The 24,003-nt window shown below is 39.3% G+C and overlaps 1 protein-coding gene across 1 annotated transcript; it reads right to left on the minus strand.

Annotated features, from left to right (window-relative positions):
• Positions 1–222: 222 nt before the first annotated feature.
• CARF (calcium responsive transcription factor) lies at positions 223–22,893 on the minus strand (the record flags this gene model as incomplete). Its single annotated transcript, XM_079538829.1, has 13 exons — positions 223–341; positions 1,641–2,007; positions 2,993–3,123; positions 7,234–7,309; positions 8,280–8,442; positions 9,296–9,529; positions 9,937–10,080; positions 10,953–11,073; positions 13,451–13,640; positions 17,782–17,866; positions 18,911–19,040; positions 21,621–21,741; positions 22,690–22,893. The coding sequence occupies 13 exons, from the start codon at positions 22,891–22,893 to the stop codon at positions 223–225; spliced, it is 2,085 nt and encodes a 694-aa protein (XP_079394955.1).
• Between the last annotated feature and the right edge of the window lie 1,110 nt (positions 22,894–24,003).

Raw genomic sequence — 24,003 nt, forward strand, 5'->3', positions numbered from 1 at the left:
AGAAGAGTTGTTTCACCTGGTAAGTGAACAGATTTGGAATTGGCAGTGAGTCACATCAGTTGTAAATCAAAATAGTTGTCTGTCAGAACTATTGTAAAATACGCCCAGTCTGAATGTCACAGTACCATTTAAAAAGAATGGCATTATTTTAAGAGTACCTGCCTTTCTTCCCAAGGCATTTAGAGTCCTCTGACTTGAAAAATCCTTACAGCCTTCACAGATTTAAACAGAGGAGGATCTCTGGCAGTCTCTGATTTTATCTGGCTCCACAGACAGCGCTTTTTCTCTTGGCTCTTGTTTAACTTGGCTCATACAGATACCAGCCTCTGTATTATTTTCATCTTAAAACAGAACAAAACAAAACATTAAAGTCCAAATACCACCGATAACACTTCAGCTCCAATAACTGTATGCATTTAAAAGAAAAAGACACATTGCTGCTTACCAAATAAACAATAAAATATGTTGATTTAAAGAATGGCCTAAACTTCAGCACGATTGGCCTCTGTTCAGTGACTGCATGTATGTTCTCATCAGGAAATAGCTTATTCTTAAGCTACCACTTTAGATAAGAGAAAGGCTAGAAAATTCAAAATAACTTCAACTAAGTGCATGTATACACACAGGGGGAAAAAGCATCTTGAAATAATCACTGACTGAACTGGTGAGTGTTTCATCCAAATCAGCTCTGTAACATTAATTCCTCATCAATACAGACTTGTTTGTGTCCTCCCAGTCTTCAGACAAAGAAATCTGGACTCTGCAACAGCAAAGAGGAGGATTGGTGTATTTTATGAGCAAGGCTTCCACCTAGCTTAGGAAAGGCACAGATATCCTCACAATTTCCAAATCCAGATGGTGATGACAGTTTAAGATCTGGAGCAGAAGTAAAAAGAAATCCCAGACGAACAGCGAGTGCAGTTCCTCCAGTTGTATGATTTAAATTTTATATTTGGCTAAATTTTTGTATGTAAACTAGTATTTTAAAATGTATATTAAATATTAACTACTATTTGAAAGGCATCTACATCTTGATTGCACAAATGGGCTAAACAACTGAGTGAAGGAGGTATATTTGATAGCCTCTCTTAAATAACCTTTACCCAGAAGGAAAAGTTTCTCATCAGAACAGTGAAATCCTATTATAACAAGGAAGAAGACAAGCTACAAAAAAAAATACAGCCAAGAGAAGAACTCTTACATTTAACTTTGACAATACTGCCACACAGAAATAACCTAATGATGATTTAAAAGACCTGAAAAAAAATTATTTATAGAGACTCCTAACCAAACTCAGTATTTGTTACTTTACATGCTTACTTCTCCTAACAAAATTTGAAGATGAGCGTTTTAGCTAAATGTTGGGATTTGGAGCAAAACAACAACTTAACAAGCTGGTATTTTGTCAGTGAAAGTGATTGCAAGTAGTTCAACTAAGTCTCTATTTTTATAGCAAAAATTACATAAATATATTTTACAGCCATTGTGGTTTTACAGTAAATATTAATTAGAATCAGCTGGAACAAACCTATACTGGAGCTCCCCTTAATCAGCACATTTATCTACTTTGTTTTAGGACACACAGAACAAAATCCAATGTATTTTCTATATTTACATGTATTGGGAAGAGTGCAACTTACGAAGTGCAGGCTGGCTTTCCACAATCTGTACTGGAATAGTCTGCACATCTCCCAAGAGAACTTGCTGGATTCCTCCTTCTAGGCTTCTGGAGTCCCCTTCCCTGTCAAGTGCTACCAGGTGGCCCATGGTGACCAGATTCTGATCAGTGGCAGGAGAAGTCCCAAAAGCAGAGGCAGTAGCACTGTGCTGTGCTAGGCCAGCACCTTTTTGCAGACTGTGCCCCTGACCAAGTACTGGAGGATGGTTGGTTACTGCACTCTCTATGGAATCCAAGAGATTTGCAGAATTGGAATGGGAATGGTTATTTACAGCTATCAGGGCTGTTGACCCATTTGTGGAGGTAAAGTTTGATTGCATCTGTAATCCCTGCAAAAGAGAAAGCAGAAGTACAAATATAATAGCATTTAAAGCAGAAGAGATTTCTATTTAAATAACACATTTTGCAGTGCTGGAACTAGATAGGTTCTGACCTTCTATACATCATCTCTTTTGAAGAGTCAACTTCAGCATCTGCAGATTATACTTGTTTCAGGAAACATAGCAGACAGTGGTGTCCAGCAGCATCTAGAAAACTACTAAGGACCATAAAAATCTAATTTTGGACAGATATTGAGTTTCAAATCCTTCCTCAATACATGTTTATTCCCATGAGAGATGTGCACTAAAAGCTAAGTATACTGGTTTAAAGGATAGTGGGGTGTGAAGCCAAGGTGGCTACCTTCAGCAAGAGAAGCAAACAGCAAGAAGAAGAGCATTTCACTGCAGGTTGTATCTCTATGGAAGAGATTATGACCTTCAGGAGATACAAGGATAGCTTAGGAAAGACAGTTAAGAGAGACAGGTTTGAAGCAACATGAACTTCAGAAGAAACTCCTTAAGCATAGTATACTTAGCCCTGCACCTCACCTTTTCAATCTGGAAGTCTTACATTTCTGATCTGGGAACAGTTTTGGGATTTTAACAGATTTTCCCTTACAAAGCTGGAGAAAGATTTAAAAGGAATATGATTGACATATCCTTCCTCAACTTTGCAGCATTGTCATCATGAAATGACTGGAAAGTGCGTGAAACTATTAAGGTGATTGATTTGAGGCAGAAACTCACTTCCCACACCTTCTTGGTTTTGCCTTCACAAAGAGGACACAAAGCAGAGAAATCTCCTGCACTACAGCTAGATGCCAGTTGTGCAATATAAGAGAGGCCAAAGTAGGACTTGAGAGCTATTTCTAAGTCCACATTCCCTCACAGCCAGTGTTTGGGATAAGTAGTTGAGAGGAAACTTGATATTTATAGCTTCCTTCAGTTCTCCCAACAAAGAACACCTGACATTCTCTAAAAAACTTGACCATACCTGAAACTGTGCAAGTATCTTGGGCTGAAGTGAAGAGAGAGAAGACAACAGCTGAGCTTTTTCTGATAGCAGGGTCTCTGTGCTCTGGTTGGATTCTGCTTTGGTGATGACTGACTCCCCCGGTGAGCTTTCTGCAGTACCACAGACAGTAAGCAGACTGTTAGAACCGTTTCTTCCTTGTTTAAAAGCCTCCCCTGTGAATGGAACAAGCCAGGCCCCTTCAATCTCAATGTGGATGTAGTTAAGACATGTCTACACATACATGCTCTTCTCTTTTGAAGAAGAGCTTGGATAGTAAAGAAAAAAAAAAAAAGGTTTGTTACAAGATAAAAACATCATAGGAAGACATCATAAGAAGATGTGCTAACTATTGCAAATGAAAAAGAAGTATTCTGGACAGCAACATAATTGCTCCCTACTCTCTGTGTTGTATTCCTAATTCTAAAATTAAAGTTGAAACATTTCTATCAAAACAGCAATCTTATAATGTGACCACACAGGCACCTTCAGTAAGGGCTCAATAACAGGCAGGCATAAAAAGGTTGGATTCCAAATAGAAACATACACAGAAAATCCAGCAATTCTTCTCATTCATTCCAAAGCATATTTGTAGAATTAGGAAAACTTCTATGCACTATACACACATCGAGTGTAATTTTAAAGAAAGCCCATTTATCTGATGCCTAGAGACTGCATTGTATTCTCCAAATTCTTACTTACAGCAAAAATAATTATCTTTATTTCCTTAAGACTTGGGGAAATCAAGACTTGCCACAATTTCTGCAAAAGCAATTCCAGTAGGATTATTCCATTCCTGTTTGAGATACCCAGGACTTTTTGGCTAAGATGTATACAGGCACAATTACATTACTGCTCTAATTTCTGCTTTGCAGTTTTACTGCTGTAACTATGAAAGAAGAGATTGCCGTGTGCACGTGCATTAATCCACGGAACAGGAAAAAGTGAGAATCAAGTTTCAAAACGCTCTCTAGAAAAAAATAGAAAAAAAACCACACAAAGCTTCCATCCCTCTAAACAACTTGTTTCTCTAAGCAATCTAAGCAGCTAAGCAATATGTTCCTCATCATACATAATGAATTGTAAGCTCACTTTCTTTATCCTAACTGACAATAACATACGGTCTAAGTCTTATTGAATACAACCACTCCAAAGACTTGGTGTTTTTTAATATTATACAGAGATCCCATATGAATATGTGAATATTCACATGTAGGAAGAGAAGGCAGTTCTCTTCTGAGAATGTACTCTACACGATAAGCCTAGGTACGAATCTAACAGATCAAATCCAATTCTACCCAGTCCTTACACTGCATGGATATTTAGTATGAATGCCAGAAGTTAAACACATCCATGGTATTCTATTCCACTTGTCAGCATACTTCATGAGAGATGCAAAAGGAAACAGACTTAGGAATTCTGACAGCGATTCTTACACTTAGTAGTAAAGAGACAAAAAACAGTATTCTATGATGAAGGATATTCCTCATATGCCTAGAAGTCTAGTCAGAGGCATGGACTTCTGCACAGAAAATGAAACAAACATCTGGGGTTTAATTCTGTTACTGCTGGTTTCTTCGGTGCTGTAGATGAACAAATTTACACAAGTTAAAATAAAGAACAATACATACACAAACAGCAGTTTGAGAAGTCCGTACTGTTCTCCCTTGCTACATTTTAATATTCTTGAGCAAGTACTGATTTCTTCTAACTGGGCTTCTTTTTTTCATGTAGACATTTATTATAATTGTGTTTGCAGTGCGTGTGGAGTCATCCTCACATAAATTTAATTGGAGACAAGATATGCTGGAGTTAGATTGTCTGCTTACATTCACTGAATTGGTGCACACGTGCAGAAAGCCAAACACATCCAACACTGTAACCTCCTCTAAAGTCAGAACCTGTCTGAATGGATGTTTACATCATTTTTCAAGGCAAGTTAGTCTATCAGATATCTGTGAAAGATGACAAGAACTGATCTTCCTGAACTTTCATCAGCATTCAGATAGTTTGTACCAAATTCGCCCTGCTCAGCTGTTGGAACCACCATTTTGTTTCTCTCCATAAAAGCACACTAATGGAAATATTAGCACAGGAGCGCAAGCTTAAACACAGTAAGTCTGTTTATATTGCAAATTGCAAACTCCTTTTCTAAAAAACAAGACTTCCTTAAAAAACAAAACAAAACATTCAAATTGAGCCTAAAAATTTACCTTTCATACTCTGATAGTTGTCGACACTGAATTTCTTGCCTTAAGAGTATAACTGTACAGGACACTTCTCTGTTCAATTTTTGTAACAAAGACTATAAAAAGAATTCAGAAACAAAACAGAAGCCCAACTTTAGCTTTATTACTAATTACTAATGCACTGATGTACACAATATTGCTCAAGAGAGAAATTGCCCAGCAAGCTAGACTTCAAGGGGGTTTAAAAAAATGTAGATCAGGAAGTGAAGAGGGCCAAAGAGGAAAGAAGTCCAAACATATCTACATTTCTTCAGGCAAGAAACCACAGAGGACGTTAAGTTCTGACTTAGACAGATCTTTAATTATGACAACTGTGGCAGTGCACCTTTGATTCCCATAGAACTCTCTACCAGCTGTCTGGAAAAATAAACACCACATTCCAGATAAATGAGAAAACAAGCCAGCAGTGCTACTGAGATTACCAACATTAAGATAATGCTGCAAGTTTCTTAATGGAATGTGTGGAGATAATTAGGTTCATCCACCTTGCTGCAGTCACATTCCTGCTAAAGCCATCAAATTCTCTAATGAGTCTCTTAACATATCCTTGTTAAACAACAGATGGGAAAAGCATCCATAAACATCCAGGGAAGTTCTTTCATGCTGCACTGGGCAAAATATCCTTGAAACAGAAATATACTTCAAATCTAGGTAAAATGGAGAGAATAATGTCATTTTAAATTTACTATCAGACTCCATGATCCAATGGAGCACTTCAACCAATGTGCAATCCTAACTACATGGGTGGCATTTAGATTTATTTACAAACACCCTTATTTGTTTTACTAAATGTTTTGAAGTTGAAGTAAGAGTAGCACTTGCTACAAAGGAAGCATAGAGTACCTAAAATAAACCTAAAATACATAGATAAAATAAATTTCTATATAAATCCACACAGCTTTTGCAGTGAAATGAGAGGAAGTCACAGAATCACAGAATGGCCAGGGTTGGAAGGGACCTCGAGGATCATGAATCTCCAACCCCCCTGCCACATGCAGGGCCACCAACCTCCCCATTCAATACTAGACCAGGCTGCCCAGGGCCCCATCCAGCCTGGCCTTGAACACCTCCAGGGACAGGGCATCCACAGCCTCTCTGGGCAGCCTGTTCCAGCACCTCACCATTCTCTCTGTAAAGAACTTCCCCCTTACATCCAACCTAAATCTTCCCTCCCTCAACTTAAAACCATTTCCCTTGTCCTGCAGTTATCAGCCCTTTCAAAGAGTTGATTCCCCTCCTGTCTGTAGGCTCCCTTTAGGTACTGAAAGGCTGCAATGAAGTCACCCCGCAGCCTTCTTTCCTCCAGGCTGAACAAGCCCGGATCCCTCAGCCTATCTTCGTAGGGGAGGTGCTCCAGTTCCCTGATCATCTTTGTGGCTCTCCTCTGGACCCTCTCCAACAGTTCCCTGTCTTTCTTATACTGGGGTCTTGTTACCTGGCTGAACAATTGTTTGAAAGAGATGCTATTTTGGCTTCACACATTACTATAGTCATTAACAATGAATTCCTGAGAAGCAGGAATCCCAACATGCACGAGTCCCCTTTAGCAAGGTACTGTCAGCATGTGCCAAGCACAGACCACTAAGGAACTCAAGCACCCAGTTGGTCCCAGCTGTGTGCCCTGATTGATATGAATCTCATTTGCTCTAATAACAGGTGTTACCAGCACCTCCATCCAAGGCAAACTGCTCTTTGAAAACAATCATCCCACAAAAAACTTCAGTTGCTTAAGGATACAAAGTAGAAGACAAATTTACAGCTTTTATAATTCTGTCAATTACATTAAGATTAGACATTTTTTTCCTGTATGTTTGGTCAGTACCAAAAAAAACAACACAACATGCCCTTTCCTGCCTCAAACCATAAACAGTCCTGAAGTAAATCTTGTTAATTTAACTGAGTGACAAAAACACAACAGAGACCTCTCTGGACAGAAAATGAATTTCTGAAGGTAAGTTATTAATACAGTCCTACCATTGGAAGGTGGTGAGGCAAATGTAACAGTCACTGTTTCTGTGAGAACATTCCCACCATCTGTGGTCCACTGTAGCTGAAAGAAGATCACAGTTCTCAGAAAGAGTTAAAGTTTTTCTGTTGCAGAAACACAGGCTCAATTCAGAACATGCAAGAAAATAGTATATGAAACTATGCCTTTTTTTTTTTTTTTTTTAATAACTGCATTTTCTTGGTTTCCAGAGAAGAAGGTTTCCAACTTCTTGGTTGGAAGTTCTTGGTTTAAAATAAAAGATACTGCAAACTATTTTTAAATACACACTATACCAAGAAGGCTACAGTCATCTTATGAAAACTTGAAGACTTTGAACAGAACAAAAAAACACAACAAACAAACTGCCAAACCACAATTTGGCCAACAAATATCACCCACTCACCTTAGCCCAGCGTAGTTTAGGGAGAGTGGAAAAACCCCAAAGACACAGCACTACTTAGTACTATAATTTGTCAAAGCTGATTTTAAACCTAATGACTGGAAAAACTAGGATCACTGTACATTTCTTCGCACTCAACAGGTGGAAGAAATTTAAGGAACAGCATGTAAGAGTTACTCAACACTCTGAAGTATCTACTTCAGACTTACTTCACTTGCTAGAAAGTACACTCACGAATTGTACAAGTGCTAATTTAGGCTGCACCTGAGGCAGACTTCATTCCGACTTTTCAGATGTGGAAAAGTAGAAGTAACTTTTACAGCAACCAGATAAAGCCATTAACAGCTCTCTGATGCATGCCTTCTAGTTTCACGTAGTCATCATGTGAGCACTGCACTCAACTAATAGCCATCTAATGCTGATGAGATAAATACTCAATATGGTCAAAAGGCTTTATTCACTTTTAATCAGTTTTGATCAGCAAGAGATTCCACTGAAAATACTGGTACTGGAAACAGGATGTCAGAGAATTCTGAAATGCAACTAAAAGTTAGAAGACTTAAAAGTAAATTAAGTATTAAACTTAAAGTATTAAACTCCAAAAATTGAAAAGAAACACCAGGGCCAACATACCGTCGCTGGAATGCTTTCTGAATTATATACCACATCACCATTTCTCAGGGACTTCTGCACTTCATGAATGTGGTTCTTGATGTCGTTCACAGTGGGAAAGAAGGATAGGTTATGTCTCTCTGGCACCTCATCAGGTTTGAATAATTCTCTTTCCACATACTTTCTGTCACATTAAAGGACAAAAATATTAAAGTGAAAATACGCATATTTTAGATCTATTGTGCTATTTACTTGGGGTCTGGAGCACAAGTCTTATAAGGAGCAGCTGAGGGAGCTGGGGTTATTCACTCTGGAGAAGAGGAGGCTCAGGGGAGACCTCATTGCACTCTACAACCTCCTGAAGGGAGGGATTTGGCCTCTTCTCCCAGGCAACGAGCAGGGCACAGGGAAATGGCCACAAGTTGTATCAGAGGAGGTTTAGATTAGACATAAGGAAGAACTTTTTCTCTCAGAGAGTGGTCAGGCACTGGAATGGCTGCCCAGGGAGGTGGTGGAGTCGCCGTCCCTGGCAGTGTTCAAGAGGCGCCTGGACGACGTGCTGCGTGATATGGTGTAGTGCTGGTGGTGGCAATGGTGATGAGGAGACGGTGGGACTGGATGATCTTATAGGTCGCTTCCAACCTTGTGATTCTATGATTCTATGATTCTATAAGGAAGCCTTCATAGAAATATTACTTGTTACAGTTGCCGCTACCATCTCCCTCTCCAGATTGCAATGACAATATAAGAGCAAGTTAAAAGATATTTGGATCCAGTTCTCCGTGCATCTGCTCTGGAGTTGGAATTTAAAAATACCCATCTGCTCAACAAACTTTAAAGAAGACAGCAGCTCTTAACAGTAGTCTACAATAAAATGGAAAGAGAAGACAAAATCCCTAAAAAAGAAAGAGATTCTAATAACATGTTGGAAATACATACAGTTATGCATCAGTAATGCCATTTACTTACAAATCAAATTAATCAAATTCAAAACCACACATAGCACAGACTAAGAGCACTGACAGACAGCTCCGTACCTCAGTTGCTTCCTCACTGCATAGACTTGCTCTATTCCTTGAGACACCAGCTCTCGGATCTTGTCTGCCACTTGGGGATGAAGGCGGGAAGGCAGAGTGCAGTTCTCATCTCTACCAATGTCCTCCTCCTCCTCAGGAAAAGCAGCAGAAAAATGGGAGGGTGAAGAAGGAAGGCAGGAAGTTTCCATTTCATGATACTGGTGGGCTTGCTGAGTGGGTAACTGCACATACCACCTAGCAAGGAGGAAAGTCTTCATAATTCTCAAGCAAAGGCAGCAAAATAAATCGTTTGAGGAAAAAGCCTGACAATTACAAATGAAACAGTGACCTCCTGAGCTGAAAGATACAGCTCTTCCGAGCTTATGGTCCTCTCACACCCTGTGTTTCAAGATAACCCGGGTTAAACCCCCAAGTAGTAAAAATATTTTTTCTATTCCCTGCATGGAAACATAAGTTCCACAGCTCAGCATTTAAACACATCTACTAAATAAAATAATCCAGAGCCATGAGTCATATTAACAAAAAATCCCACAATGTCAATAAGACTTAATAAAGCAATCAAGGACATAAAGAAAACCAAGCAAATTATTGCTCTTTTTGTATCATTTCTCAATATAAAGAAAAAAAAGTGCAAAATTCACCTGACAATACCACCAGCCTCTATCAAGTTTTTTTTCAGCATGTTGAATGCTTTTTCCTGCTCCATTCTTATGATTTTCTTGTCAATTTTAGGGTCAGTAGGAACTCTGTACTCCGGAAACTTTTGAACTTTTTTAATATAGATCCTTCCATGGGGAGAATAAGAGGAAACAGAAGAAAGAATCTCCTTCAGTGAGAAGGCAAAATTCCCACTTACTTCATATCACATACTATCACAGCAAAAATAAAAACAAAATCAAGCAGTGTTTCAAGGGGTGAGGACCTTCTAAGAGAACTGCAGATCTTTTAACAGCGAAAGAGATGCAGGTGAGTACACATACACATATGCCTGATCCAGTATGGAAGTCACTTGGCCAGAGTTATGCACCTCAGCAAAAATTTGCTTTCCCTCAGTAGAGTAAAAGCACAGCGCCATTTCTGGACATGTTGGAGTTGCCTCCATGCCCAAAATGTGAGCTGAACATATACATATCTAACTGCACCCATCCAGATAAACGCACCATTAGGTCTGTAAAGAGGGAGTAAGTGTGGCACTGAAACCCAAGAGAGTGTTCAAGGATACAAAAAGAGTAGAAAACACTGGAGTTGAGTAAGAAGGAAGTCCCAGTGAACAGGAAGAACTGTAACTTCTGTAAATAGAAGATCTGCTAAATTCAGATGATCTACTGATACAATTGCAGTTAAAAGCTTGAAGGAAAAACAAGACAGAATTGTCTTAGGATCAAATATGGTCACTAAAGGACACCACCACACGATGTCCTCATTATTTTCCAGTGATTCCCACTTGTAGTTCATGTAGTGATGTATTGGTACCTTGCATGTCAGCAACCTGTCAAGTCTCAGCCCCACACAGTATTTCCTCCTTCCCTCAAACTATCAAGGGCACCAAGCTAGAAACCACACTGCATGATATCAGCTACTACCTCCGAACTGCATGCTGTCAAGGCTCACAAGAAGCATGCTTTCTTAGGATGGTAACTTTACAGCCAATCCTTACCTTGCTGGACAAGTGGCTTTGTATAGATAGCCAGAAGTGCTTTCCTGCTCACCAGCTTTTTTAGACTGGAACCCTTTTCTCCTTGGCCCATACTGGCACTCCATTACAATGGCTCTGCTTCCTGGGAACAGAAAATATTCTATTCAAGCAACCACAGAAGTCATTATAGTAAAATATTAAATATAGAAAAGACAAAAACTCTGAAAAAGTTATTTCTATTTAACATCAGACTATTTAGACAACAGAACGCTCAAACGTAGCAAGCATTCAAATACACTGCAAATGTTTCTTTCACAGCACATAAGGAATGCGGAGCACTTTGAAAGCATTTCCTAAAGTGATTACACCTCACAATGCTCCAGAAGATACATAGGGGCAAAAGATTAGGTTCCGACTTGATCAAGTATTTTACAATATGAGAACCCTTACTAGTTACCAAAGGAGAAGAGCATTCATAATAAACACAAATAAGAGACAGAATCTCCAAAGTAACCAAGAAAACCTCACAGCTAAAAGCAAAGGTCTTTAATCAGTACATCAGACCATGCAGCCCCAAAAATTCTTACTTGCAAATCTGACCTACCTTACCAGTTAAATAACTTAGCCTCAGTATGGCATACTCCCATGAACACAGACAGGCTTAAACAAAGATGGCTTCACTCTAACCTCATTCCAATACATGGCTTATTCCAATCATGCCACTTACAGAAGTGTTAATAAGCATAACAAGATGTGCATGGTCAAGTATAGAACTTGCCCCTCTCCCATATCACATTATCTGTTACATAAAATTTACATGTTCCAGTACATAGGTAGGGAGCTGCCTATACAGCAAATGATATGACCAAAACCTTTGTAAGGTATCACTATAGCAACATGAGGTGTTTCCACTGGACACTCAATGATTTACTGCCTGAGAGTGATCTTATTAAAAAACATATACACATCAATGCATATGAAGAGAAGGGAAATTTAAAAGAGACATAATAAACAGATGTATAATATAGATTATATATAATGTATAATGAACAGATATTCTGTCTTTAAAAAAAAAACAACAACAAAACAGAACAATAATTTCCTAAGATTGAAAAGACTTCAAGACCTTTAAACTAAATCTTACTAGTATATGTCTCAAAAGCTACTGAATCTTCTTTTACAAAGGTATCGGCTATCTACAATTTGTAAGACATCTAAAAATCAAGATCTTGATTATTTATTTATATATTGTTTTATAATACATAGGGAACAATCTAGCCTTTCCTCTTCTACTTCATTTCCCCACAACAGAAGCAGAATCACAGTGGGAAAGGCACTACAGACCAGTTTCACTTAGGCAGAAATGAGTAAATTCCTTGAGAGCAAGACTTTTCTCCTGCACCATTTAGAATTTAGCTATCTGGGATTTAACAGCAGCTCAGTAAACCATATTTCCAGCCTCTGCTTTACAGAACGGAAAGGTTTTTAATGAACATTCTTCATAGTGGGTTTCCATTCTATACCTAAATGCATCGGAAAGACAACACATTAGATGTATACCTAGTGCTTGTACAAGGTCTAAACAAAGTTAAAAATGTTACAACTTAAAAATCAGTCTCTACTAGTCTGCAGCATGTAAAGGAAGAAATAGCCTGCATGCTTTTGTTCTAAATATCTCACCATGGGGTGAGATATTTATGCATTTATTAAGCAAATCTTACAGAAAATTGAAGATGTTTCAAATGCATTTAGAGAGGGTGCTGATAAAAGTACAGATTGTTTTGGCTTCGTTCTCAGCTTTCTTATACCTCACAATTTTTGGCTGAAGCTATAAAGTTGGGGCAAATGTTTCACTTCCTCAGTTACTTTCAGGAAAAAAAAAAGAAAGCACATAACCTATGCTCCACTCATTCACATGTGACAATTAAAGCATATTAAATTTGATTTGAATGAACTTAATTTCGCATATGCATTGCGTGAGTTAAGTATGTATTTACCAACCTGTAAAGCCTGTACATTCATTAAAAAAAAATTGTCTGCTGACGAATATTGATGCTCTTTTTTAACTTATTTTTTATTTCTGTTTTAAAGGGAGGTGTTTAAATACCATGTTGGATCCCATGGAACAGACTCTTCCAAGGATCTCCAAGTTAGGCAAGAATACTGGAACAAGCTCTCACCCTTATGAGAAACTCCAAGTCTTGGCAGAGCAGATGGAACTTCCATCTAAAGAGCTCATGCACAAGAACCACCATCAAATGGTACTTAAGTAATTTATTTCTAAACAACAAGGAGAAAGAAACACTCACAACAAAGCTTGTGGTTTCAAGGAAAACAAGCTCCTTCACACCGTGGATAGAGATCCCAAGCTACTTTTTTGTTGGTTGGTTGGTTTCTGTTTTGTTAAGCCTTGAGCTTACTGACACTAAGGAACAACACAAGGATCCTTCTTCGTGGCCAGCTGGCAACTGATGTTGAGATTTTTCAAAGTAGTTATTAAAACAAAAGAAGTTAGTTACCTGCATTGACAAAGGGGATCCCATCATATGGGACATACTGGGATTTCCACATCAACCGTGTGGCGGGTTTGGCCGGGCTTGGAGACTGGCGTGTCCCCCACACACTTTGTGTTTGCTGCTTGTGTAGCGTTAGAACACTCTCTAATTCTGTCTCGCTCACACAATAGCCGCGGTATGAGTCCCCAATTTTCTGCATGGAAAGGAGGTGAAATAATAGGGTTATTCACCCAGCTGACTGCTCTGCATTACCCAAGAAAGCAAAGGCGGTCAGGGACTCTGCACGTGAGGACACAGGCTCAGGTTTTTGGTGTTTTGTACATTCTCCCCCACACTAGTACTCTCACAAGCACAGTTACCATCGCATCTAGCATCAGAGCAGTCTCCACTGGCATCAGATCCTAAGCACACAAAAACCGCAGGAAAGACTAGAGTTACTGACAACACTAATTTACAGAGGACAGCTTCTACCTGCAGTCACCTCCTCGACAAATTCAACTTAAGTGAATATTTTCATATGATGCCACAGAGGATCTCTGTAGTGCTAAAAATTGTAATGGAAATGTATCTGCTAAAATGTATCTGCTTTAGTGGACACACAGAGCTGAGTTGGAGCAGAATACACCTGTTTGTAACACCAGCAACTGCCTCACCCACCCAGAGCATTATCTCTGAATTGAACATCTCACACAACCCCCTTCTAAAGCTTCAAGGCACTCTTAATTCTCAAAGTTGTATAGAAACACAAGATGCAAGACTTGCCACTGGATAACAGCTACAGTTGCAGTGACCTCTTCTAAGCAGTGGCAACTCCAGAAAAACTGCATCTAGATTTAGCTCCATACAAGGACAACAAAACCAGTGACAAAACAATGTATTGACTTTGTAGCACCTCTTTTAACAACTGTTCAGCCACTCAGAGCCACCCATCTCATTTGGTTCAGGGCTGGCACACCAGGGCCACCCAGCAAGCACTGACAGCACTGGGGCAGCAGCGAGCCTCCATGTGAACCCAGAACACAATTCTCACTTTGATTCCTGTAGCACAGGATCAGGACACCAAGCAGCTGACAATAACACCCAGAGCAGTGTGCCAGCTTACAGCATAACTGTGGGGCAGACACATGGTGAATGAATACTAGCACCTGATGGATCCCTTTTGCCACTTTCAAAAATGCAGCAGACAGGTGTTTCAATACATACAACAAAAGCAACAGCAGATGTCTAATATTATTATCTCAAAAAAAAAAAAATATCAGTGACAACTGCATAATACTACCTCTTGACAAAAAAGTATCTGTGGTTAACAAGACACTGAGTCAACAAAGAGCAAACAAACCTCTTCCAAATGAAGTGGGGCAGCACAACACTGCTGCTGGCACGAGCCCAGTAGGATAAGGGTATGCACACATCAGTGGCAAGAGTTGGTCTGAGGTACCAGCTGCTCACGTAGCAGCAGCTCACTGTGCTGCATGCACACCATTCTGGTACATAAAACAATCTGCATATGCTGCATTCACACAGCTGCAAAGAGGAAGAAATGCTAGTAATTGCTTAGTCAGAGATTGTATGTAACATAAGTGGACAGAAATAATCTGAAAGATACAGAAATACCTTTACAGAGACCTAGGATTATCCCCTTTCACAGGAGGAATTGCAAATATTGCATAAGTAGCTTTCCATACCTTCCTTATCTGGTCACTCTAAATAGGTCTTTGACTTGATTCTTGAGAGATGAGAGAAAATGTATAGAACTCATGCAGAAATTACAAGTTAGGGCCCCGTCTCCTGTTCTAGCTTTACTTCTGCACAGAATAGAACATCTTCCCAAAACACGCATGGCAGAGAGAGAAAATCACATAGCACATAGGCTCCCCACTCCCTAGGAGCTTCCCAAGCAGCAACTAATGGATACATGAGACCATCTGTTTCAAAGAAACAAATTTAGCTTTGCATCATCGATTAATTAATGTACTTTTAATTATACCTTATTTCAGTATGCTGATGCATGCTGAAAACGCATTCTGAGCAGACCACTGAAAACTTTAATGACGTTTTTTTTCTATAACCTTTTTTTTTTTTTAAATCTACTTTTTGTTAACAAAGTAATTACCTCTCTTCAACCCTTTAACTCCAGCCAAGGCTCAAGTGACAAAAAAAAAAAAAAAAAAGTAATTCCTTTTCTCTTCCCTGACCTCCACTCAGCAAGAGTACATACACTGAAGTACGTACATTAAGACTGCAGTTTCTCTCAACTGAAGTAGCAGCAGCAGGATGCCAGAAGCATTACACTGCCTAGGTACTGCAAGTGTAAACTGAGCATTGCAAAGCAGCCAGGAAACCAGCCTGAAGCACAGAACATAGTGCCAATTTTGGACAGTTGCAGCTTTTACTGTTCTGTGTTCACCTTCACCTGCGACACTGGCTGTGCTTCAGAGCCCTGTCCTGGCAACACCCTGGGATATACTACGGGCAACATGTAACTGGGCCATGACATGGCCCCAACTGCTGAGTTCTTCTGTAAAATTCACAGAGATCTCCACTTCAAGGTTGTTTGTATCCTAAACAATGATTGAGAAAGTGCAACTGTGAGTTAACACATTGCTCTGCACCAAGAATGACGGGACTAAAGGCACAGCATTCTCTCCACCAGATCCCCAGATTGTACTTGGACCCTTCTATCCTGTTACTTGCATACTTCTATCCCGTTACTTGTAATAACACGTTCTGCAAGACACCACAGCAAACATAAACAGCACCTCAAAACTCCACTGTCTCTGTGCCCATAAAAACACATGTACATCTCAGCAGTTCTCACTGGATTTACAAGGACTGTGTAACTGACTGGAACTCAGCAAAGCAGCTCTGCTGGGCACACATAAGGAGGAAGAGAATTTGGATTACTCCTCCACGGCCTGAATTCTGCTGGGAGAAGAGTGATAAGCTATTTTCTTACTTTTTTAAGGGAACAGAGAGGATTAACGCATACAGCCAATATTTCAGCAGAAACAGATGCCTACATCCTCAGAACAGACAAGCAGACATTCAAACAGACACTACTTTGCCTTTTTCTTTAAAGTAAAAACTCTCACACTAGTGTGGCTGCTGTGAACTTTAAGCACAACAGATGAAGTTTCTTATAAGACTCAGATAGATACAGCAGACTGTAATACAAGTCCTCCCATAATGAAGCCAGCAATAAATGACTCAAATAAGCTACAAGTCTGTCAAAATGGGGAAATACACATTAGAGTAACAGCAACTATACATCTTACTGGACTTCAACAACTAACCAGCCACCTGAAGTGGCTCCTTTACTCAGTGAGAACAGCATCTCCACCATGGAAGGACTAATAGTACTAATTTTCTGATCTCTGAATGTCTAAGCAAACATACGGGACAATATAATTTGTGTGAAATAAAAGACAGAACAAAAGGAGGAATATTTACACATTCAGTTAAGAATCATTTTAAACGGATAAGGAAAAGAAGCTGCATTTCTAAATCCCTCATAGCTGCAATTTCTACAGTAGCCAAAACAGGAAAAAAACTTTAATCTGAAGAAGTGAATAAGACAGCATGATTTTTCCTTCAAAAAAGTATTAAGAGAAAGTAAAATAAATATTCATCAGGAAGAGTATAGTAACAGGAAGCTGAGGCAGGTGATCTTAAGAACTTTCCCATCCTGTCTTTCCTTTTAAACAGTTTATGATGCATTCTAGCTGTTAACATCATCCCAGCCATCCATATAGAGACATTTCTGTATATCTAACAACGTGCAAATAGAGAGCTCTGTTTAAGTCAAATGCCATGACAGGCAATAAAGACAGTTTCAGTTTCACCACATTTGCAAATTCTCCATTTAGTGTGGTGAATTATCCGTACAATTCACAGGAGAAAAAGACCATTTTATGGTTTCTTGATGTGTAATTGGAAAAAGAGGTATAAACCTTTCCCAAATATAAAGTTCACAAAGTTTAATGAAAAGCAGTCTGCTCAGCAGAAGGCAACAGTTTTTTTTCTGTATCATGAATGAACTTGATAACATTGTAAATGCAAAAAGGAATCAGTGGCTTTTCTCAGCACTGTATGGCCATAAGAGATTTCAGAAGCACAATTTAGGCTTCAGGAGCTGTTGACAGTCGGACATTCCCAAAAAGAAAGGAATTCCATAACATTTCACACATGAAATGCACTACTAGTAGCACTAGTGCTGGTCCAATCTCGTAACACCCAAAAGCTTGAATGCCATTTCTATAACCATAAACATTACTTCTGTCATGAAATAGGATTTTGATGCAAAAGACATTGAGTCAGAATTCCTTGCAGCTCACCTCACAGTTCCAGAGACGACGCGCCCATGCAGGTGCATTTGTTGGCAAGGGCTGGAGAGGGATGGGAAAGGAGTCTTCTAATATTCTGGAAAACAAAAAATAAAAATGCAATAACAGTACATACACACTCAAGAAAGTAATTTTTTAGTCTAAACTACTGCTATCACATCAAATCAGTGCATTACATAACTTCTTACAGCATATGACCAAACTATATATATTACATCAACTTGTCTTGAGAACCTGGGATTCATTTTCTCCATATTCTATTTCACTATTAAAATAATTCACTTTTCTTTTTTTTTCTAAGTAATTAAATAGCTGCCTTCTTCGTTCAACAGGTCTCTGAACATTCAGTATCCTCACAATATTTTGGCTGTTATTATCATTCAGTATTGTGAAATACACTGGGCTGAGTACCTTGAAAACTTTCTTATGCAGACCAGTGATAGAATTACAATGATTAAACAGATATTCAATACATGTTAAATACTGCATGTTGTATACCTTAAGTCTCAAAAACAAACAAACAAAAAAACCAACAGCTGCAATAACTATTTGAAGTCAGTATCTACTTTCTTTACTCCCTAAATTCTGGAATGGAAACAATGCATGCTTGCAGCAGCTTAAGACATCAATCATTCCAAAACCCAAATGCGTTACCCTCCTGTCTGTACAAAAAGTGTCTCCTCTCCAGGATCATTTTTGTAACACAAACTATGTTTGTGACATCCATGCACAGAGCATTTCACTTCATTTTAAATGTTGCTTGAATATATATAATTTGTGTTATAGTGCCAGGATTATTCTAATCTCTTCTACTTCTCCATTTCAAAGAAGTATAAACCAATACAAAGCAGACCTGCAGTTCATAAAACAAGGAATTTCTTTTTTCCGGGGGGGGGGGGGGGGGGGGGCACCAAAAATCCCACAGTATTCACAATTAAAATACTAGGCAACATTTAGCAAGGATACAAAATCAGATTTCAAAGAGAATTAAACAATAAGTGAACTATTTTAACTTAAGAAGTTTTGTTAATTGATATATAAAAGTATATAGGTATAAGAAAACTCAGCAGTATTAGCAGGAGGTCAAAATGATTCTTAATCTCTTCAACTCCTGACCTACCTGGTTGCTGATTTTTTTGATATGGTGAGAGATGCTTGTGGATGGAGAATGTAACTGCTTGCACTGTCTGCTATAGCAGCCACTGCCACAGTCTGCAAGTTCCCATCATCACACTTCTCTTCTGAAGCATCTTTATAAAAATAAAACATCCCCCTGGTTAACATGTGAAGATAGAGTGAGAGCAATCACAAACTACAATAAAATGTTTGTTTCTCCAACATGCAAAACTTGAATGATGAAATAAGAGTATGTCCAAAAGAAAAACTATGGAGAGATGCAGCTCAAGGAAAACACACTTGATAGGGCTGTTTGTACTTACAGACTTTGATATTTGTGTTACTGCTAATGACCCCATAACAAAGTAAACAAATAGAACTTTAAAATCTGTTTTACATTTTCGCAAATCCATATAGGATTGCCTGACTATTTTATCCTGCTGCAAATCTCACAGCAGTTGCTTTTAAAATAAGAAAGGAGATTATGATACTACTTTGTCATTAGAAAGAACACCTAAACAAGCAAAACTTCCTTTTCTGTTTTTTTGTTTGTTTTCTGATTCCGTGAGAGATGTAAGGTCTCACTGGTAACTGAATCTGACACACCATTACAAGAAACGTTTCAGCCAGGAAGCAATCTGTAAGCCAGAAAACAGCATTGTATTGAAGCCCGTGCATATAGGTAGGCAATACTGTAAAGGAAAATTGTGAAAGCAGATATTTGATATTTTGGCGTTGGCATAAATAAAACAGACATCTCTTTAAATATGGGATTTTTGCCCTTCAATTATGGAAGCTTCTTTCCCCAATTCCGAGAGAGAGAAGTGAGTTATTGACTCAATACAGAAATCAGCCTGCTAGACAGCTTCTGTCATGTAATGCTATAATGTGATGGAAACTATAGCAATAATAGCAGGGTGGCAAAGTGTTCGGCTGCAACAAATGAGGACAAACCCAAAAGCAGCAGCCATGGACAGAAACGAAGGCAAAAAAAATGCTTACCTTCCAAAGGTAGGCAGGGATCTCCAGCGAGATACCACTGCCTCCCCCTGACAGCCCTTAAATGAGGTCTGTGTAGGAGCCGATCCGGGCTCGACCCCTTCTGGTCACTCAAGTGCACTGCATTGCATTGCATTGCATTGCATCGCATGCACCTGAGCTCCCCTGGATTGGCCCTGCCTTCCTACGAGGTGCACAATCACTGTTTCAGGCCATGACTCAGCACTTCCACTACGTGTCAGAAGATTAAGGAATGTGTATATCAGAGAGACATCACTCAGGCTCAAAGCTTGGAGTTCTGGCTCCTTCTAAACAAACACACTCCCAAGAGCCTAAGCTCTGCTCTGAACCTTGTGCCATTTTATCTATTACCACTACCCGCAGGTAAGAGAAACTCAAGCTCTTACACTCTATTCTCCTTCCCCTTTAATCTTTGACATGTCATCCTAATGGCATTTCAAAGATCAAACAACTACAAAGTCTATTACATAGTAAGTTCCTTGAAAAAGAAAAAAAATCAGTAGTACTGTTATAGAACTTGCATTCAAACACTGCAAAAACGATCTATGCGCACAGGGAGCACCACATAGGATGAAAAATGTGAATGCAAAAACACTATTAAGCGTAACAAATTATTGCCTATAAAAAGTAGCAGCAATTCTTCAGAACCTGAAGGTTCACTGTCAGCGTAAACTCATATAAGACTATGCTAACTAAACAGTGGTCTCACCCCTGCAGGTAGGGAGGGAGGAAAGAACGAGAAGCATTAGCACAGGAGCACACGTTCAATGTAGGATCCTGAAATCATATTCCAGCCTTAAGTGAAAAAGGCTGAATGACAACTTGAAGCCCAAGACATTAGTCTTATCTTTCATCTCTTCTTCCACAGGAATGCTCAAGCAGTACCCAGATTTGGAGAATTTGCTCAATTTTTGAGATTTTTCTTTCTTTTTTTTTTTTTTTTGCTTCCAGAAAATACAGAACAGTTTAACATATTTTTCAGACTTTGACAAAACACGACAACTAAGTTCTCAGTTTTATTCTGTGAATGCAAACTAGCACATAGCCTTTAGCCATCCAGCCTGGCTTACAGATAGATAATGAGTGCTCCTCAAGATGAGCTTAAAATTTGTGCTTGTAGCTGCACACCTCAGCACATACTTAGGATGCAGCACTTTACACACTGAGGGCAAAATCTTGGCAATAAAACAAAAGTTAGAACTCATTCGCTTCATGGGGAACTGAATTTCTACCTAATACTTTACTTCTGGCTTCACAAAAGATGCCTTGCCAAATGTGGTCTCTGGTGCAGACCACAACATGGAATTCTCTTCTCTGTATTCCTTGAACTAACTCTTCAACTCAAAAATGAATCAAGAAGATAATAAAAACTTGAAGCTGATGATAGTTCTCTGATGTAGCACAAATATAGTTATTAATGGTAAATAAGACAAGCAGCTTTGTCCTTGACTTCTCAATTTACCCATGATGCATCTAAAGTGAGCAAAATAATCCTTATTTCACAGAGCTTTGTCCAACAGAAAACGCTGTAGGCCGCATTCATAATCAAAACAGATCATTTAAGTATGAATTTTGGTCTTCTAAGATTGGCAAGGAAAGGAAGCATACAAACAAGAGATTCATTAAAAAAATAAAGAAATTAGAAGAATCACAAAGGATACATTTAGTTCTCACGTCCCACAGCTTCAACTCACCCTGAGTGCCAGTGACATCCAGAAGGTGACCATGAGGAATTATCACCTGGGCCATTCCTGGCTGGGCAGAAGGAATGACATGAAGCACCTGGCCATTTTCTGACTGGCTGGCAACAATCATCTGTATGGTGATCACACAAAAGTATGAGTGGTGCTAGCTGCCGCGGTAATCAGGGTGCAGGTCGATCAGTTATGTTTATTATTGGAACGGAAAATATTCTGGCTAGAATTACGGTCTATAAGTTTACTTGAATTTACATATTAAGAAATCCACCTATTTATTGTTCATTAGTTAAAATTGTTTTCCACCTTATATAAAAACCCCTTAACTCTTTAAAGGAGGTGGAAAAAAAAAAAAACAAAAAACCCACCTTAGGGGATTCTACAAAGAATTACACATTTATTTGAAACTGAAAGAACACAAAGACCATTCATTGCTGGAATCACTGCAATCCCATTCACAAACTAGTAGAATTAATCATAACATGTTAAAGCCTTCAATCTTACCCCTGAGAAATTGAGCTCTATGAGCAGCATTTTATGCAAAAGCAGACAGAAGAATATATAACCTCGATTCTGATTTACTACAGTTCAAGTGGGTGAGGTGCCTTTAAATGACAGTGCAACATGTGCCAACCACAATCCTTAAGCGAAAGAACACTTACTTTGTAACAAGACACCTAAGAACTATAAATCAAGGTTTTCCAGCAAAGTAACTCAAAAAAAAAGGACTGACAGAATGGGTTGGCTTCTTGCTAATATCCCAGTCCTTACGAAACAAAAGAAACTAATCCAGCAGATACAGAGAGAGCAGCAGTGGTAGCAGGATGAGATCTCACCACAAGAGAACAAATGCTAAATAATGACAAATGCTGCTCTTTAATAAAATGAGTACAGCTGGAGGTAGGACCTCCCTACTTAAGGAAGAGCGACAGGAGCATGAACTGGAGCATGGAAAAGTTTCACCTTGTTGCTCAAGACACAAGAAAAGCTCTGAATTTTTTCAGGGGTCCTTCACAGGGCCCCATCACCTGTCTGTTCACCACCTGCCCTGTTGGGCAGCACTCACCATGTGTGCACTGGACGCCCCAAGAGGCTGCAGCTCGCAGAGCGCCTGGCCATTGGGCTCGAGCAGGTGGAGCTCCTCTGTGGATAGAGGTGGAGGCGGCCGCGCAGGCGCAGCTGAGGATGCGGAGCTGCCCAAGAGGCGCACGGCGATTGGCAAGGCTGCAGGAGAGTCGCTCTGTCCCAGTGATGGATCCCTGGAAGCCATGCAGGTCACACGCTTTCAGAGGAAAAAGAGTAAAATGCACTTTAATCCCAAGCAGAGATTGCCGCTTTTAAAAACAAAAAAGAGCGTTTGAATGGTCAGGAAACACGTCATACTCAGATGGTGCTCTATGTCTTTCTATGTAAGGAGCCGCAAGTCCCATTTCTGTTTTCCATTTTCATGCTGAAAATACAAACGCACACCTGACACGTAGTGACTGAGCAATCTGATCCGAGTTTCAAGTGATCTGAACTCCTTCTACACCGAGACACACCAAGCATTATTTTAATGAGGAATTCCACTGTCACAATGAAATATTTCTGCAGTGCAGTAACGGGAGTTAGGAAATACAATTACCATCATGACACGCAGCATCCAGATATTCAGCAGTTCAAAACTGAATGGCACAAGAGCAAGACAGAAGGAATTTCTGTTCTTATGAAAGACAGACGATGTATAAAGTGAACAATAAATAAACTGATGTGACACTGAACTGTAAATTAATCAGAGATGATGCAAAAGCCCCTACAGAACCAGGACTTTTGTATTTCATCTGGAAACCCTGACTGCAAATTTCTGACTGCCCAGTGCTGCTGAGGTTGCCTACAAACAAAACATGAGATCTTTCCATAACGACATCACGGTCCATTTTCTTCCATTACAAGATGACCTGGAAAATTACAGAACCATTTCAGTACTTTTGGCTGAACCAAGATACTGTTGCAGGCTTTTTTTGGTCTTAAAAATCTAGCCTGACAATTTCCAGCCCTGCTGCCCGCTCACAACAAATCCCTCAAGATAAAGACCCTTGCTTCTTTATCACTTTATTATTCACTGCAGAAAAACGTCAGCATGTTGCTCCAGTAGTCTGTTTCAGTGCCTTGTGTGAGACAATTTGCCCGACTTGTTGCATACACAGATAAGCCATACAACGACTCTTCTGCTTTGCATCCAGTTCACAAGCGCTAATCTCCTCACATCCTGAGATAGTTGATATTTAAAGATACACCAGCGCTGCTTTATGAAAATATTAGTCACCTCCTTCTATAATAATACACAGGACTTCAATTACCCAAATCTGTCGTGCAGCCGTCTTGAAGCATATTGAGTTTG

The sequence above is a fragment of the Tetrao urogallus genome (genome assembly GCF_951394365.1).
Source record: "Tetrao urogallus genome assembly, chromosome: 8".
Classification (NCBI taxonomy): domain Eukaryota; kingdom Metazoa; phylum Chordata; class Aves; order Galliformes; family Phasianidae; genus Tetrao; species Tetrao urogallus.